At 51.1% G+C, this 17,600-nt stretch overlaps 1 protein-coding gene and 1 pseudogene across 4 annotated transcripts in view; one reads left to right on the top strand and one right to left on the bottom strand.

Annotated features, from left to right (window-relative positions):
• LOC126547602 (uncharacterized) overlaps positions 1–17,600 on the top strand; it is a 460,580-nt gene that overhangs the window by 272,051 nt on the left and 170,929 nt on the right. For all 4 annotated transcript variants that reach the window (XM_050195494.2, XM_050195495.2, XM_050195493.2 and 1 more), the window contains exon 3: positions 16,528–16,589. In XM_050195494.2, coding sequence (XP_050051451.1) covers positions 16,528–16,589 — 62 coding nt within the window. The remainder of the gene's footprint in view (positions 1–16,527; positions 16,590–17,600) is intronic.
• Positions 391–4,974, bottom strand: LOC140215488 (uncharacterized; annotated as a pseudogene).

Below are 17,600 nucleotides of genomic sequence, written 5' to 3'. Positions count from 1 at the left end.
CCGCAGGGAGCCGCCGGGTGTGACACCACCGCACGGGCGCCTACCATTGGCCGAAGATGGCGTCATCTGAGCGGACTCGCCCATTGGCCGAACGTCGTTTTAAGCCGAGACACCGAGGGGCTTAAAAGACGCAAACCGGGAGCAGGAGAGCATTCTAGAGGATTCCAGAGCATCCCTTGATTCATCTCTCTCGAACTTCTTGCGACGGGCCGCAGCGTCCGAGTTGCTGCCGGCCCGTAATGACTCTACGACTGTTAATTGACTATCACTGTACATAATGTAAATAAACCTCCTAAGTTTTTTTCATCCCGACGTCCTCCTCAACTCCTACAACTGGTTGCTAGCGGTGGGATCGCCCCCAAATGCAACATCTGGTGGCAGCGCTACGGATCAACCTTCGTCGAGAGAAATCCTGAAAAACCCGGAAAAGCGAAAAAGAGCCTTCGTCCAAAGGAGTCGCGAGGAACCGGGAAGAGCGAAGAAGAGCGAGCCTTCGACCCAGGGAGTCCTGTGGAACCGGCAACAGCGGACCAATGAACCGGATGGCGGGGTGCTGCAACCGTAAGTGAGCGCGTGGTTTTTTTCCTTTTGATTCGCCAGACTCAATTGTTGTGTGTTCATTTTGATAGTTCTGGAGGAAGGAAGACGAGGTGCTTCTCTTGCGGAACGCATCTCGCCCGTCTCTGTGCTTTTCTGGACTTCTCACTGCACCTGTGGGGTCTACCGCCCCCTACATCGCGGTGATGGATGTGCAACACCCCGAGGATCCTCCCGGTTCCCGTTCACCCGCGGACATCGGTTCGAGGAAGCGAGGAAATACATCGAGTGGTAGCGAGGACACAGAGCTGTACTCCACATCAGGTGACGAGTCCTCGGAAGACAGCTTTCGACTTGTCCAGTACCGCAAGGCCAAACGAAGAATTATCAACTCATCTTCGGCGTCCAGCTCGAACACTGTGAAAACAGCGCCTCAACGATGGCCTCACTCCATCCTGTTTGTGCCACAGAACGCTACCGACAACCTGCGCGTCCTCAACAGGCAAGCACTGTCCGTGTATCTCGAAAACACTGTGCCAAACGAGATCAAGAGAGAGAGAAAGCAAGGGTAGGAAAGGCAGGGAGGTCAACCAGAACAGCATCCGGTTTGCTACCCTACACTGGGGGTGGGGGAAAGGGGAATAGAAAGAGGAAGAAAGAGAGAGAGTAAGTACTGAGTACGTGTGGGAGGGACAGCGTACACAATGACACTATAAGCGGTCTCTTAAGCCCCCAAATGCAACATCTGGTGGCAGCGCCACTTAAGAGATCAAGGATGTCAGGATAAACACTAGGCGAAACATCCTGGCAATCGATGTGATGAACCCGAGTGCGCTGACCATACTACAACATGTAACGCAGCTGGGAAACATCAAGGTCCGATCCATCATGCCAACGAATGGTGCCACAATAACAGGAGTCATCTATGACATTGACAATGAAATTCCTAATGCAGACCTCCCATTTCTTATAAAACCAGCAAGTGAACGCAACGTCATTGTGCATGTTTGTCGCCTCGGCAACACAGGTTGTGTGAGACTAACGTTCAAAGGCGACTGCCTTCCACCCTACGTGAAGGTCGGCCACTTTCGCCACCAGGTTCGACCATTTATTCCAGGACCAATGCAATGCTTCAATTGTCAGAAGATTGGCCATGTGAAGGGTGTCTGCAGAAATTCGGCCGTGTGCCCTCGATGTGCCGAACCCCACTCAGAAGACAAGTGCAGCGCAATCAAGTTGAAGTGTCCTAACTGTCAGGGTGATCACTGCGCCTCTTCCAAAGACTGTTCCCCAGATCAAGAAAGAGATCACCATTCTTAAACAAATGGTGAGAGACAACTCTACCCACAAAGAAGCTGCTGTGAAAGTACGGCGAAGACGACGTCACCGTCGAAGGTCTTCACGACGGAAAACATCAAGTTTTCAGGAACAGTCAACTCGTCAAGCAGCATTATCAGCGGAAGTTTCCAGCCCTCCGAACACCGATGTTGGAAGGGAGAAAACTGCCAGATCTCTCTCCACAAAGGAATGGCCGCCACTTCCACGTACACGGCCGCCAGAAGAGCCGCAGAAGAAGCCGCCCCCAATACAGCAAAGTGCTGTATCCGAGGAGTCGCGGAAAACAGATGAGCAAGTGATAGCACTTATTAGGCCTTTAATGAATGCCATTCGCGTGTTGCTAAGCAACATGCACACACCGTCCGCCAGAAGTGCGCTTCAAGTACTGGACGCTCTGAGTCCGGTGCTTGCAACCCTTGAGTAGATCATGGCTCCACAGCCACGGTCTTTTAGGGAAGAGGTCCGACAAGCAGCTATTTTTCAGTGTAATGCGCGCGGACTCAGAGCGCGCCTTTCGGATTTCCGTCGCTTCGTGTACGCCAATATGTTTCCCATTATCGTCATTTGCGAGCCGAACTTATAGAACACAATCAGGCTTTCTGGATATGAATTATTTATGTCGTCAACTGTTTATGAAAACAGTAAGGTTTTGGTGTGTATTCGCCGTGACCTCACCTACACTCATCAACCTGTACCACCTAATGACAATAATCAATATATATGCCTAAACGTAAGGAAAAAGAATTTGGCCTTTACTTTTGTGGGCGCCTACCTATCTCCGTCAAATCGATTTGATTACAAAAGACTGCAAGACATCCTTTCCTCAACCTCCAATCCCTGGGTCATCATTGGAGATTTCAACGCCCATCATACACTCTGGGGAAGTCCGATGATCAACGAAAGAGGCAGAGCTCTGGTATCTTTCGCCTCCAGTAATGAACTTTGCCTGCTGAATGATGGAAGTCCTACCTTCTTACGTGGCTCCACCTACAGCAGCTGTCTTGACTTGGCTTTCGTCTCACGAAGCCTTGTCAGACGTGCAGGGTGGTTTGCGGACATAGAGACGCACGGAAGCGACCATATCCCCACGTACATCAAGATCAGAGGATTGTCCCCTTCCAAAATACGGGATACGATCCAACGAGTGGACTGGCCTAAATTTCAGTCTATTATGGAAGAACACTGCGACGCCAATCCATCTTTCGACTTGGAAGAGGCAATCAAGAGCGCGGTGCAAGACACTATGCGCACTCTCACATGCTCTTCGAAACTGAATGAATTTGATGTGGAACTAGAACGACTTCGAGCAATCCGACGACGTGCTGAACGAAGATACCGACGCACGAAAACAATGGACGATTTACGGACCGCCAGGCGCACGCAAAAGAAGATACAGCGCCGGTTAGACAAGCTCGAATCGCAACGTTGGACTGCCTTCTGTGGGTCGCTAGATCCACGCAAGCCGTTATCGCAACTATGGAGAACGGTGCGCGGTCTCCGGGCACTCCCCGTACAGCGATTCCCATTCAAGGCGCTTGCCCTCTCTCAAAAGAGATCGGAGATTGACGTGGCAGAGGATTTCTGCGCCAGATTATCCGGCCAACTCACAGCTACCAACATTCCATCGCCTTCGAGTAACTGTCCGCCACCACGTGATCACCGGATGGATCTACCATTCTCAATCCACGAACTTAAGGCAGCATTAGCTTTGTGTAGCCGCTCATCAGCGCCAGGACCTGACGGAATTTCCTACCGAGCTCTGTGTCACCTGGGGGAGCGAGCGAGAGGAGTTCTCCTAGAGGTGTAGAATGAATCTTGGAGAGATGGCACACTACCAACAACCTGGAAGACAAGTCGCCTTGTTCCACTGCTGAAGCCTGGCAAGTCGCCGTTGGAACTCTCGGAACGTGGTGTTCCGGATTCATCCGTTTGCGAATGGGAGGAATGCGGAGATTTTGATGATATTCCGGTGCAAGGTGAATATACATGGGAGCCGCCCTCGTTCGTGAGATCCCAACTTGCTGCAGCACCGCTTGGCCAGCGTGCGTGAGTGAGAGCCGCTCGTATTGGGCGGTGAGAGTAGCTTCGATCACTTCGCTCACAGTGTTGGAGATGCCGAGAGCCATAAGCTTGTGAGTAGCTGTGTACATTGGAAGCCCCAGGGACGTCTTATATGCTTTGCGAAGTGACGCCTCTAACTGATCGCTTTCGGAGTGGTTGAGACGTATAGGTAAGGTGCGGAGTAAATGATGCGGGAGCAGATGAGGGGCTTGAACGAGGCGCAAGAGGTTGGACTCTCGCATAACTTGTTGCTTGTTGGAGACTCGCTTGAGTAGGCGTCCGATCTGTGCCACCGACTGTTCGATGCGTTGGAGCGACATATTGTTACTGCCGTTTGCCTGCAAATGTAGGCCCAGAATTTTGATGTGATCTGTACGAGGGATGGAGTTGCCTTGCACCTGGAGGTTGATCTCAGGAAGTACGTTTGGCGGGCGTCGTCCTGGGGACGGGATGACGATATATTCTGACTTGGTCGCCGAGCAGCTGAGGCCAACTGTGTCGAGATAGTCTCCGACCAGATCGATGGCGGTCTGTACAGTCTCTTTGATCTGGCCGTCACTGCCGTGTGTGTTCCAAAGAGAGATCGTCAGCATAAAGGCTGTGGTGTAGGTGGGGGATGTCAGCCAGAAGCTTGGGCAGGCCTAGCAATGCAACGTTTAAAAGCAGCGGCGAGAGCATGGAGCATTGCGGCGTGCCGCAGTTCCCAGGATAGATGGTGAAGGGATGTGCCGTGCTTGTGCTGAGTTGTATTCGGCAGTCGGTCAGGAAGTCTCGGACGTACGCATGCGTGCGATGTCCGACGCCGGGATTCTGGAGTTGTTGAAGCATCGCTTGATGGAGGATGTTGTCGAAGGCCTTGGCAACATCGAGGCCGGCGATGACTTTCGTGTCTACTGTGCGACGCATGACAACCTGGTGATGAAGGAGAAGCATAATGTCTGTGGCTGCTAAGTGAGGGCGGAAGCCGAACATCGTGTCTGGTAGGAGGTGGTTGTCTTCGAGGTAACGAAGGAGTCTGGTCTGTATAACATGTTCCATTAACTTCCCAACGCAGGACGTAATATAGATGGTACGGAGGCTGACCAAGGTGGGTGGTTTTCCCAGCTTGTGGATGAAGACTAGCTTGGCGCACGTCCATTCCTGCGGGATGGTACCGCTGGCCCACCACTTTTGAAGGTAGTCGGTGAGGGCGTGCATAGAGGCGTCATCTAGATTCCTAAGCATCGTGTTATATATGTGGTCGGGGCCGGCCGCCGAGTTAGTCTTGAGGCGATTGAGTTGTGCACGGACCTCCGTTAAAGTAATTGGAGAGTTTAGACTAGGGTTGGCCAAGCCCTGATAGAGGAGAGGCTGGTTGCCGGTTCGGGGCTCATGTAAGTGCCAAGGAGCTCTTGTATGAGCTCATCTGGTGTGCCAGGATACTGGTGGAAGATTCGCTCCATCTGTTGGCGTGCTTGGATCTTGCCTCCAGTCGGGTCCAGTAGATGTCGGAGAAGGTTACACGTGTTACGAGCGTTAGGAGTCTTGTTCATCTGGGTGCAAATATTGTGCCAGCTCTGTCGGGTGAGTTCGGTTGCATAGTTCTCGATGTTTTTGTAAGCGCGCGCCAGGCGACGACGGATATCGCGGTCCCATTTTCGAGTGGCGAGGAGAGCTTCAAGCGACTTCTTGCGCTTCCCAGAGATGGGCGTAGTAACGGTCGCAATGTGGGATTGAGTCCTCTAACTCAACAATTTGCGTTGCGTCAGCCACTTGCTTGACAATTTCGGTTGTCCACGTTTTGATGTCGGTAATGGCGGGAGGCGTGCTTTCCTGTGCTTGCGAAAGGAGTCCCAGTCAATCACCTGAGTCGGCCGCGTACGTTGTGTCGTGGGCTCTTGTACCACGATCTCGAGCATGAAGTCCTCGCTTCCAAAATTTTCGTGAGTGTGACATCAGGTAGCTATGACTCCGGGACTCGTAAAGGCGAGATCCGGTGTATCTCGGTGTAGGCCTGAGCCGAGTCTAGTGAGGTAGAAGACGCCCGTGATGAGGGTGAGCTGGTGTGTATCCGAGCTTCTTTTATACCTGCCGAGGTGTCGCAGAAACTATGGCGTTCTGCTGCTGAACACAAGGTTACGGGTTTGATCCCCGGCATCGGTGGCCGCATCCTGGAGAAGGAGAAATGTAAGAACACGCTAATGTTCCGCGCTCTGGGTGTTCATTAAAGAACCTCACATTGTAATAAATCACAGCCTCCCACTGCGGCTAACCCTACAGTCCATGAGCTACTTTAATACGGTAGGGCTAATAATTTTTAACTTCCTTTAGTGTTGCCTTTTTGCAGCTTCACTGCACAGCATCACGATGCTGCAGCTGCTGCGTGCGCTGCTTCGCATCGAAAACCGCAACCTCATTTTTTTTTTTTTTTGGCTTGGTTTGGTTAAAGGCTCGAAAACTAAAAAACAAAAAAAAATGGCGCGGGCGAATGCTACTTTCGGGGGCGGCTGCGCGATCCGGAACGGTATCCGAAACGTTAGACCCTTTACATGCGGACGGTTTGTCTATGCTAGGTCACGTGGCACTGGTTTCCATCCCTGACACGTATTCCGATGTCACGCTGTTTGGAGTTACCAAAGAGAGAGAGAAAGAGAGAGAGAGAGTCAACTTTTATTGATGCCAGTAATCACGAGGGCGGACGCAGCCTCCGTCCGCCTAGCAGACGGCCGAGGTCCCCGGGTCTCAGCGGCTGCTTCGGCTAGCTGGACGGCCCAGCACGGCTTGTACGTACATTTAATAATGAAAGTAATACCGAATTTAATAACGCGTTCTTGTGCGGACTAGGCGTTGTTTATGAAACATTTAAGAACGCGTTTCTTAAGTTTGTTATTATTTTCGTTATTAAATGTTCGTGCAAGCCGCCCCTGGTCTCGCTGGTCTGAGCTGAGCAGCAGAGTCTCCCACTGCTGCCGGATTGGAATTTTGCGGCTCTCGAAAGGAGCCTCCTTCGAGCGTGCTCACAGAATATGTGGCAGATCCGCCCTACACATATATAATTTACATTGATCATTATATTGCCCTGGATAGAATCTGCTGCAGGCCACCGGGTTAGAATACATGTTTGTTTGCAGGAGGCGCCGGGCTATACCGCCTGCTTCTTGGTTAGCTCTGGATGAGGTGGTGGGGGCCAGTTCCTTCCCAGCCAATAGTAATCGGTGATTTCTTTGTAGCTGACCATGCGGTCTCCTCTCGTTCCTGGCTGGGCTGCCTCACTTGCGCGGCGAGTAAGCCCTCGAGCTACGTTGTCAGCCGCCTCTTTGCGGGGGGAGAGGAGTGCGCGGGCCCCCAAATAATTTGGATCGTCCCCCGATGATGGTCGCTGTTATTGTTTTGAATTTTGAGCACCTCAGGCGAGATACATCCTTTTGCGAAATTATGAACTGCGATTTTTGAGTCGCTTATGATAATTCTAGCTTTGGTGGAGGCCACCGCTAATGATATTGCTTATTCCTCCGCTACTTCGGGGTTGTCCGTTTTCGCGGTTCCGCTAGCTAGGGGTTCTCCGTCCGCGCCTACTGTTATGACGCCCCCCCCCCCCCCCCCATCCCTCTGCGTTCTTTATATTCCGCTGCGTCTACATAGGCCACGCCCTCTGCATCATGGTATTTGCGCTCAATGTGGCGCGCCCTTGTTCTCGTCGCTCCTTGTAGTTCTTCCGGGTGCATGTTCTTTGGCAGTGGAGGAATCTTAATGTTCCTCCTCGTCTCCAATGGAATGCTGAAGTTCATACCGTGTTGTGCTTCGTAGCGAATGTTTAGTTTCCATAGAATATGTCGCCCCGTGGGGCTCTGTGTGAGTCTTTCGCATTGGGCTGTGGCGGGCGCCTCGATTAGTTCATCAAGCGTGTTATGTAGCCCGATTCTAAGAGTTTGTCGTTGGGTGTTGTGACTGGGATGCCAATTGACTGTTTGAACGCTCGTCTGATGATGCATTCCATGATGTTTTTTTTCTGCCACGCCAAACGTTAGGTACAGTGCCACATAGACGACGCGGCTGATGACGAAGGCCTGCACTAAATGAATTAGGCCGGCCTCCCTCATGCCGTAGTGCCTAGTGGCAATCCGTTTGATTAGTCTTAGTGTTTGCTCTGTGCTGTTCTCTAGCGCAGTGATTGTATCGCGGTTTCTGCCTTCCGCCTGCAGCCGGAGTTTCAAAGCGCTGTTTCCACACTTGCTTTTGACAAGATCCACGCAAAACAGTAGCCATGGTTTACTCCCAACGAATGCCTCTCAATTCCGTCGAACACTTGAGGTCGATTAGCTTCACCTGGACTTCACGGGTCGCAGTATTGCAACGCCACTAATTAATTAATTAATTAATGCGATCGCGAAGCAAGTCGCAACTTTGTTTCTCACCTTTTCTTAATGTCTTGTAACCAGCACTGAAACTCTCCGAAACATTGCTTTGCGACCTGTGACGCGCTAATAACATCTCTGTCAGACCAGCAGCAAGGCATTGCCTATATACGAAATTGGGAAATACGCTACATTCCCGCATGTGAACTGCGATATGAACGAGGGCAGTATTGCTTGGGACGCGAAGATGGCGCGCACCCGGCACCAAATCACATGGCCTTCTTCCTGCAGAGTTGCGTTATATACTCAGGTGAACACCAATATCCGTCAGACATACCACTCGTCGAATACTACTCGTATCACCAAGCTATGTAATTTTCTCACCTTCCTCAATCGAGAAAGCGATTATATCTGCTCGCTTCAAGAACGGCGCTACACTAAGAAAGGGCCCGATGTATTTATTACGTTGCGCCGCGCCAATTTTGCGCTGTCTGTGGCGTATACGTAACTTCTCGGGAAGTTCGCGACACTTTCTACTCTCATTGACTTTGCCGGGGATGACGGAGCCCGCGTTATATACCGATTCTTCTTTTATGTCTTAACGTGCCCGTTCACTGGGTGTCGGCTTTGTATCGTGTATGGCAATAAAAGCGGTACAGGCAGGATGCACGCAAGGCATATGTCGTACAGTTCAAGTGTACTCTCTCGCTTCAGCGTGTGCTTCGTTTCATATTATACATGTGAAAATAACCGCAAGCGAACGCCCCTCTATAATTACCTGATCATTCAAGAAGCGGATAATATCCCCAATGTTGTCATTTATTTCGCAACACATGGGAATCACTAGCTTAAAAATCAAGCCACTGCGTTCCCCTAATTCCTTTTTCGCGATTCTTGTTCTCAAAATGCTATTAACGTTTCCCTCGTTAGCTTTCTCGCGAGATACGAGCGTACACACGTGAGCAAAAGCATACGGACCACAGACTCGCCGAAAATACTTAATTTCTTCGTAATTCAGACGCACAAAACGAAATTGAGAAGTGCACTAGAAAGTTCACAAGGCCAAGTTTGGAGCGCATTCCTCAATTTCAGGTTACATTCAGAGGCAGTTGGGCAAATCGGCTTTATCGCGTAATCCCTCGTCCGTATACTTTTGCTTGATCCAAATTAAATTTGAAAAACACCTCGGATACATTCTGCATAAGCTATACGTTTAAGCGAACCTCTCGAGAAGCCATTCGTACAAAACGAAACATCCTCTGCAAGATGCTTGAAGTTAACGATGGCAGGGCCACATGTACGCAAGGAGAATTCCCGTGTTGTATCACACTGACATTCCCGCTTTATTTCGTTTCATTTTCGTCGAAAGCATATGTAATTGTGTCTCTTTAACAGCTAGCCGGCACAATTAACAACGCTGTGCATAGCGAGTCGGCAATCTCGTACGAATGAGCCAGATACTAGACTCTCTTCTACTCATTCCACAGAGCAGAAATCGCGGCTTTGGGTGGCAGTCCTGGAACGTTGTGAACAGTAAAGCTGTTCTTTCGTTGAAGCTACCGACCCCGGCTCATCTATCGCCGCGTACGCGGCCACATGAGGAAACATGTTCGTCTGCGCACTGACTTCAAGTGGCCATCAGGAAGCCCCAGCTCGACAACGCAGTCTATAGTCTGCGAGAGTGGCGTGGCTCGCTCCCGGGGGTGCAGTCCACGAAAGAGAGTCTCGTGCACGCGCGCGAGACGATGCGCCGTCCATCGGCGCCAAATTTGTTGCGACGTGTCGTAGCGGCCAGTACTCGGCTGTCACCATACGCGCGTCCGTCATATGTCGCCCATCCCCACTTCCGCTTCCCCTCTCCATCGCGTACTCGGCTGCGTGCCCACCACAACAGACTCCGTAGAAACGTCGCCTCCCGCACGTGTACGCGACGAAGACACTCTGAAATAGCGGCGGCCCCGCGTAAACCCGTCAGCGAGGTAACGAACTGCTGCTCGGCGTACGCCCCCAAGCCCATTAAGAGTCAGCGGCGGGACGCGAGAGTACGGATACGCGCATCCATCACTGGCGAGACGCCGCCGGTCGAACGCGTGGCACACACACGCAGGCACGATATGCGGCCGTGCTGCGCGCGCACGCACGCACGCACGCCCGCACGCACACGCCGTACACGACCACACACTTCACCGGTCGCGCCGCTGCCTGTACCGTTGACGGACACAGGAGCGATGCCCGGACAAAGGGGAAAGCGCCGGACTCTATATATACGGGCGACCAGTGTCAGCGGCAGATGTGGGCGCTCCGGCTTTGTTGCTTGGCGAGCAGTCGAGGCGGCTTCATTTGGTGTCCGTAGCCTTACAAAGGGTGGCCGCTTCCTTTTTTTTTTTTATTTAACAAGCACGGTTTTTTATCATTGTTTGATGTCTAAACAAGACTGATGTATATTAGCCGTGCTGGAGATGTCAGTTGTTTGTTTCGCTTTATCTGCCTGGGCCGGTCAGTACTTCAGTCGTTGCACTAGTGGACAGAATGCCGTCGAAGTTGGAATTAGTCTGTACAACCGTCCACTATCACGTTGCCTTTTGTCCATGCTTTCCGTTAGGACGACTGTCTTCACAAACAGTTGTGCTGTGAAACGAGCTAATTGAATGAAACATATTAATGCTACTCTTCCCCCGCCATTTTAGAATAAATAATGCCTATTATACTGAAGTGCTACGACAATTCGTATTCGTGAGTGTTCTTGAAGGCGAAAACGCAACCGGTGAAAGTATTTGCCTGCAGAGATCGTAAACGGTAAAGTGGGCGTCCTTACTTAGGTCAACGCTTGTTCAACATTCCATTGTGTGCGTTTCTTTTCTGGAATCGAGAAGCAGCTCGAGCACTAATTACTGCGTCCTAGAAGGCGCATAGAGTGGTCAGCATCTGTCGTGTCATGGCTGCGAGTACCGAAATGATCTCACGTACACTTTTACTTTTAGTCATAAGAGAAGAAAGTGAGTGCACATCTGGAAGGTGTTCTATGTTCAATATTCCACAATATTTCCTCGCACTTGACCTTTTCCTGGGGGATACGTGCAAAAGCAACATGGCTTAGTTTAACAGAAACCTCGCTTTTAAAACACTATAGTCTCGATATACGATGATTACCATGCCCTTAAGATTATCGGTCTCTCCTTGTTTTCGCCAAATTTCCAGAGCTGACTCTAGGTCTTATATAGAGGGGCGGGGGTGGAGGGGGGGACAGGAGGGTAACACCAAGCACGTGCTCCTCCCCCCCCCCCCCCCACTTCTTCCAGAAATTTATGTGTACCACGGTACCTCCTGGCATAAACCGACGTGCAAGAACACTCGCTTTCCCCCTCCTCCCTCCCCTGGTCAAGTGCGCGAGTGGTACAACTTAACTGGGGCCGTGAGCATTTGCGTAACAGAATCTCGCAGTGTATGGTGTCTGCAACTTTTTTTATGGCGAAGTACTTTAGGATTCTGGCGATGTCACCGGCGAATACGGCAGCCACCAAAACAACTAAGGGAATGAGCCGAGGACAGCTATCGCTGAAAAACCTACAACATTTTCGGAACAAGATCGACCGTCGCAAATTGCGAAGGAATGTATACACTCAACTTGGGCGTCGTACAGGCCCCATTATGCACGGAGGCGGGAGACTTTTGTTGTCGGTTGCTGCGAGATGAGGGCCAGACGCGTACAACTAAGAAACCCTTGGCGAACGATTACATTAATTTGGCTGATTTCCTAATGAAACGACTTGCAGCGCTTTGTGCCTTAACGCGTTATATTGCGATGTATAGTTCTCTCAACCATGTTTGAAATGCAGAACGGTGCTAGTATGGGTGCGCTGCCGTGGCTTAGCATTTCAGCGGTGCCCTTGTGATCACTGAAGTGTCATACGGTATTTACCAGCACATTTATTCACGCAGAACAGCATGACGTCCGTTCGCATTGTCCTGGTATAGATAGAAGGCGTTTTGTCATTATAGCACTTGTCTCTTTCTGTTTTTGATTTTTTTCGTCTACGGTACCTGCACGAACGAGACTTCACCGCGCCGTGTCGCGGCGTGCATCAAAAAGTCGGTACTCCTGTCGCCTAAATACCCGCTGCAACCACCGACAGTCCGACTAGCGAACACAGGACGACAACGCGAAGAGCACAGCCGGCACAAGACGAATCGTGTCCGGCCCTAGTTTTGACGCGTGGGCCAACGGGAAGAGCCGAGGAAAGAGCGTGGGCCACTGTCCGGTCGGCTCGCTGGCCGCCATCCATCAGGCAGACAAATGCCCAGGGCACCCAGGGGTTCGTGACGGGACGCCCGCATGGTGGGTCCGCCTCCTACCCCCGTATACACGCATCTTGTATAGGCATCCGGGAGACGCGTCTCCCAGGTAGACCGGCGGCACGCGTCACGACCGGGAGCACGTCAGGGCGAGTGACGAACATGCGGGCTGCCGTGCAACGTTTGCAAAGATAACGCAGGCAGCATTGTGATAACGACGAGCATTTCGAGGACATTGGCGCCGCGTGTCGCGCGGTTTCTGCGCTGCGAGCGGTGACAAGCGGCCGCGCGGTGCTGGCACCGATGGCACTAAGACGAGGCTGATTTCCTTCGCCCGAATAGCAACTGCGAACGCGACTGGATCTACGGGGTGGTAGAGAGGAAGAGATCTGCCGGAGAGAATAGCGAAGCGCGAGATGTCGGCAGTGTTGGCGCTTGTTACACGCACTTCTGAAATGCCGTCCCACGGGTGGCTGCTGGCGGCGTCGCTGTGATGCTCGCTCCGCTATTCTTGCATTGCAGTACAAGGTGTTCCAGGGTGTCTGGCACGTTTCAGTGTGGACAGGTGTAGCTGTATAGCGTCGGTAGGAAATGATGCAATAAGATGCCGTGATTGAAGGTATTGTTTTATAGTCGCCCGTAGTCGGTGCCTTCGTCTCTTGTTAGTTTTGGATATCTGGAAGGGTATACTCTACGTCCAAGCCGATAGTGCTGCAGTAGTGCTTGGTAAGTTGGTGCTATGGTTTCTGCTTCCTCCGCTAATGTGGGTGGGTGGGACGTATCTATAATCTCGTGCGGGGAGGGCGGTTGTTGCGCGGGCCGCGGTGTGTGCCACTTCATTCCCCTTGAGTCCCTCGTGTCCCGGAACCCACATGATGCAGGTGTATGGGGGAGGAGTGTCGCCGCGTTTCAGTATGTTGATCGCTTTGATGGAGATCTTGCCCTTCGTGTACTTGCGTGCGATTGTTTGAGAGTCGGTGAAGACCACTAGGCATCCTCGCATTCGCCACGGTACGAAAAGAGTCGGAGTTTTTGGAGGATCGATATTAGGGGCTGAATGCAGTTATGAAAAAGTTTGAGAACGATTAGCTAATTTAATTTTTCTCTTTTATCGTTCTTTTTTTCTTTCTATTCGCGTTTTTACCTCTTTTATCTTATACCATGCACAATTTTCTTCCTTATTACAGATCTAGGTGAACACAGTAACCCAATTATCGCCATAGACTGATAACGGCGATTTAATTCCTTATGTAGAGTGCAGGATTGACGTCCTTATGAAGGAAACCATCGACTGCTGTATCGGATGAGTGCTCGCGGTGATGGCTGGTATTTGTCAAAACTCGGCAGCAAAGTGTAACAGAGGGGTTTTTCCAAAAGGAAAGAAAAAATGTCCCAGTTTCGCCCGAAAGGCGAAACATCGATTGCGATAGCAAGTTAGTAGACAGCTATACGAAGTAAGAGTAGTAGCTTTATCGGTCATATACAATTGTAAACAGTCGTTTACTTTCTAAGTTAACAAGCATGGTGTCACGCGCGCATAATCAAACAGGAACACATCTCACTCGTTGACCGCGGAATCTCGCTGTCAAAACGCTGCAGTGCGAAAGCGCGGCAGCAGCAGCGAGCGAATTGACCTTCGGGCTGCCTCTCGCTTCAACGCGAACGAGGTGGCCAAAAACATAGCGCACAATTGACTCTGTCCCCGTCGCAGATCGCTTCCCACATAAGCCGCGCGGCCACGCCATACACAGTAATCGCCGGAGTAAAACGCCCCCCCCCCCCCCCCCCCCGTGTTCTGCCCCCGGTGCTTTGCGCGCGAGATTGAGCCGCCATAGTGGGCTCACACTCGCATGCTTTCATAGCACATACAGCACGCGTCGCGCGGCGACGATTTTATCGCCTTTGGACTTTATACGGAACATCGCGGCGACGCCGACGGCAAAATTGTGCCTAGAGTGTCCCTAAATTGCTATCGCAATAAAAATTAAAATAAAAGCGAAATGCCCGGCACATAGAGGAGGCCAAAATTACGCGCACCGGTAAAAAAAAGCATACCACTTAATTAAGATACACAGATACAAATAAGAAAATAAACTTTATTAAAAATAATGGTCCGGCAGTTTTTGTTGTGGTGGCCTCAGGTGGCGACTCGAAGTCCTTGGACTCGGGCGGCATCTTTGACTTGCTGGACAGCCAAGAGCTGGTATTCCAACTCCACAAGTACAATGCAAACTTATTTTGCGTGTTATAAAAGAGAACGGAACTTTTTCTTTTATTGCGAAGGTACCACATGGCGATGATCAGGAGTATGCACGACAAGAGAACTTTAGCTGCAACTAATATCGGGCTGCCTTTTTAGTGAGACTGAGCGACTGTAATGATTGATTATATTTCGCATCATGCAAAAGATAGCTGCGTCCAAGCGAAGTTGGACCCGTATTCACAAAACTTCTCTTATTGTTAGAGTGTTTCCTTATTGGCCGATCACAGGCCGCTGTATAGTGCCTAAGAACTTGTCATAAGCAAGTATTACACGGTTTTAACATGAATTAAAAAGAAAGAAAACTCCAACCAATACTTAATTTAGTTGGAGCTTTCCTTCTCTTTAATTCAGTTGTCATGAACCAGGCAGATATCTGCCGAATGTTTACCTTTGACGGTTTTAACATGTATGGAGTTCATTCAAACATGCATCATATATTGTCATCAAACACGTTTGACAGTAATGTGGGCATGTCGAGTGTCTGCAATGCAGATTTCGTCCTCCTCTAAAAGATAAAATATATTTGTATTGCTTTCATAGTGGTGCATAGCCACTGTATCGTTCGCACATTTCGCAAGCTTTATTTCATTGCGCCCGTGCAAAGAGCCTAATTAATTATCACACACTGACGACTATATCACTGAGTGCAGATAACGCGGAGGAAAACATGGAGAGCCGCATTTTTCCTTGACAAGAACAAAATTAAAAATGACGCGTTCGTTCTTCAGTCTGCCTTCGCAATCACTTTGAAAACAGGCGCTAGATGGCTCAAGGCGTACGGCCAGGCGCACAAGCGTACGGCTCAAGCGACTATACCAGAACAGTCCGGATTAACCGAGAGATAACAGATTAAAGAAGAACTGTCCGGCTGGAACTAAGAGCGCAAGTAGCGGTATATGCGGGCTAATACCACGCTAGAAGAGAAGGCACGCATACACGTGCCCGAGAAATTGGCCTTGTCGGATCAATTGATCGTAAAACGGTTCTCTCATTCGCAATTCACTAAGCACGGGGCAGCCGAAGGGCAGTGAACGAAGCCTCACATACACAAATGGCCGACCACCCGTCGCTTATTCCGAGGCTCGTGCACTCTCTTCAGCACCGGTCGTCCTTTTTCGTTTCTTTCTGGACGACGAGCGAACACGCCGTAAGCAGCGCGCGTGCCCCGAAAGGGCACTCTGCACAGTATATATGCGCGAGTCAGCTGTTGCTGCTGCGCTGCGCCTGGATGCCCTCGCGCGCTTATTACGGGAGCCTGGTCGCCGCGCAACAAGTTAATTGAACGCAAACAACCGGCTGGCCAGGCTGTCTGCCTGCCTACCTATGCCCGCGTAGCAGCAACGCATAAAGCGACGACACTTGCTGTCTCCGGCAGAGCCTTATATATATATATATATATATATATATATATATATATATATATATATATATATATATATATATATATATATCCTATCCCTCTCTTTCGTTTCTCACCTCGGAAACAAAATTATGCAACGTGTCCCACAGCCGCACACAGCAGCAAAAGAGGACACAACCGCGCGTGGTGCGCGTATCGACAGCGACTGTCGCCGGAGCAAAAATGAACGTCTCCCGGCGTTCGCGCGGGAGGTAATTGGGCGCGTCAAAGGGGTACGGGTCTCTCTCTGTCTCTTTCCAGCCTCGGTTGCTCAACGCCGTTGTTCTTCTCTCTTAACGCAGGTCCGCCCGGGAAGCGAGGCAAGAGGGGCAAGCAGGGAGAGCCCGGCGAGGCAGGACCGCCGGTAAGTGCCGTGGTGTGTTTCTTCTCGGGAGCACCCCTGCCCCCTCTTCGTCCCCAAGGCACTCCTGTTGCTTGCACGCGTGCGCCGCGGGCCTCTCGGGGCATTATTCAAATTGTGGTAAACACGAGAGGTTCGCCCCGTGGTCGCGCATGAAGCGGACCACTATTTGCCCACTCGTTAAAGCACGCGCGGCTGGCCACGGGAACGTCCGCGCTACGCGCGGGCACGCCAAGGAGGACTCGGAATGACACGCACGAGTTTATCTTGCCTTCCTTTGGCACGGTGCGCGTGCTGTGTGCTACTGCGGTGCCCTCTTTCCGTGCTCGTTAGTAGCCGCTCTTCTTTGTGCTCGGCCCCCCGAGGCTGTTGCGGTGTTTGCGCTTCTTCTCGGCTTCCCGCCGGATGGTCTGCCTTATAGCGCTGGTTCCCTGCTCGTATGTCGTTCATTTTTGTTTTCTCTCTCATCCGTGTGTATCCTCCTTTCTCATTCACTGGTTCTTAGAAAAAAAAAAAGGAGCAAAAGAAAACCTTGCGCGCATGCATCAACGCTTCAGGTTGTCTTATTTCCATACATTAAACATTAATTCCTCATTCCTGGTGACGTGTAATCGTGCCGCGCCTGTGATAGTCGTCGAGGAGTGTAACCCGATGGTGTTCGGGGTGCGAGCCGAGATCTTGGGCGCGTAAAAATTGCATCAACTGGTCGAACTTAATCCGTGGCTGCGGAGGGCGCAGCCGCGATTCCTCGCGGCCCCACGAAATCTCGTTTGCAGTGCAGCGTCGTGCTGGGACTGCACGCGGGCGCTGAGGACGTAATGCAACTAAATCCGTTTCGCTTTCTCCCGGTCCCCCTCAGACTCGGCAACACGTCCATAACCTGCCTGTGGACTCGCTTCGTCCATTACCTTGCAGAATACGCTGGTAATGAAATTAATTCTACCAACGAAAGTGCGCATACATCGTCTGTGCACTCGTCGCGAAATGAAATGACGCGCAAAACTGTAGTAACTT

This window comes from Dermacentor andersoni, chromosome 1 (genome assembly GCF_023375885.2).
Source record: "Dermacentor andersoni chromosome 1, qqDerAnde1_hic_scaffold, whole genome shotgun sequence".
NCBI lineage: Eukaryota > Metazoa > Arthropoda > Arachnida > Ixodida > Ixodidae > Dermacentor > Dermacentor andersoni.
Note: the sequence above shows the minus strand (reverse complement) of the source record. Positions and strands in the feature narration are given on the sequence as shown.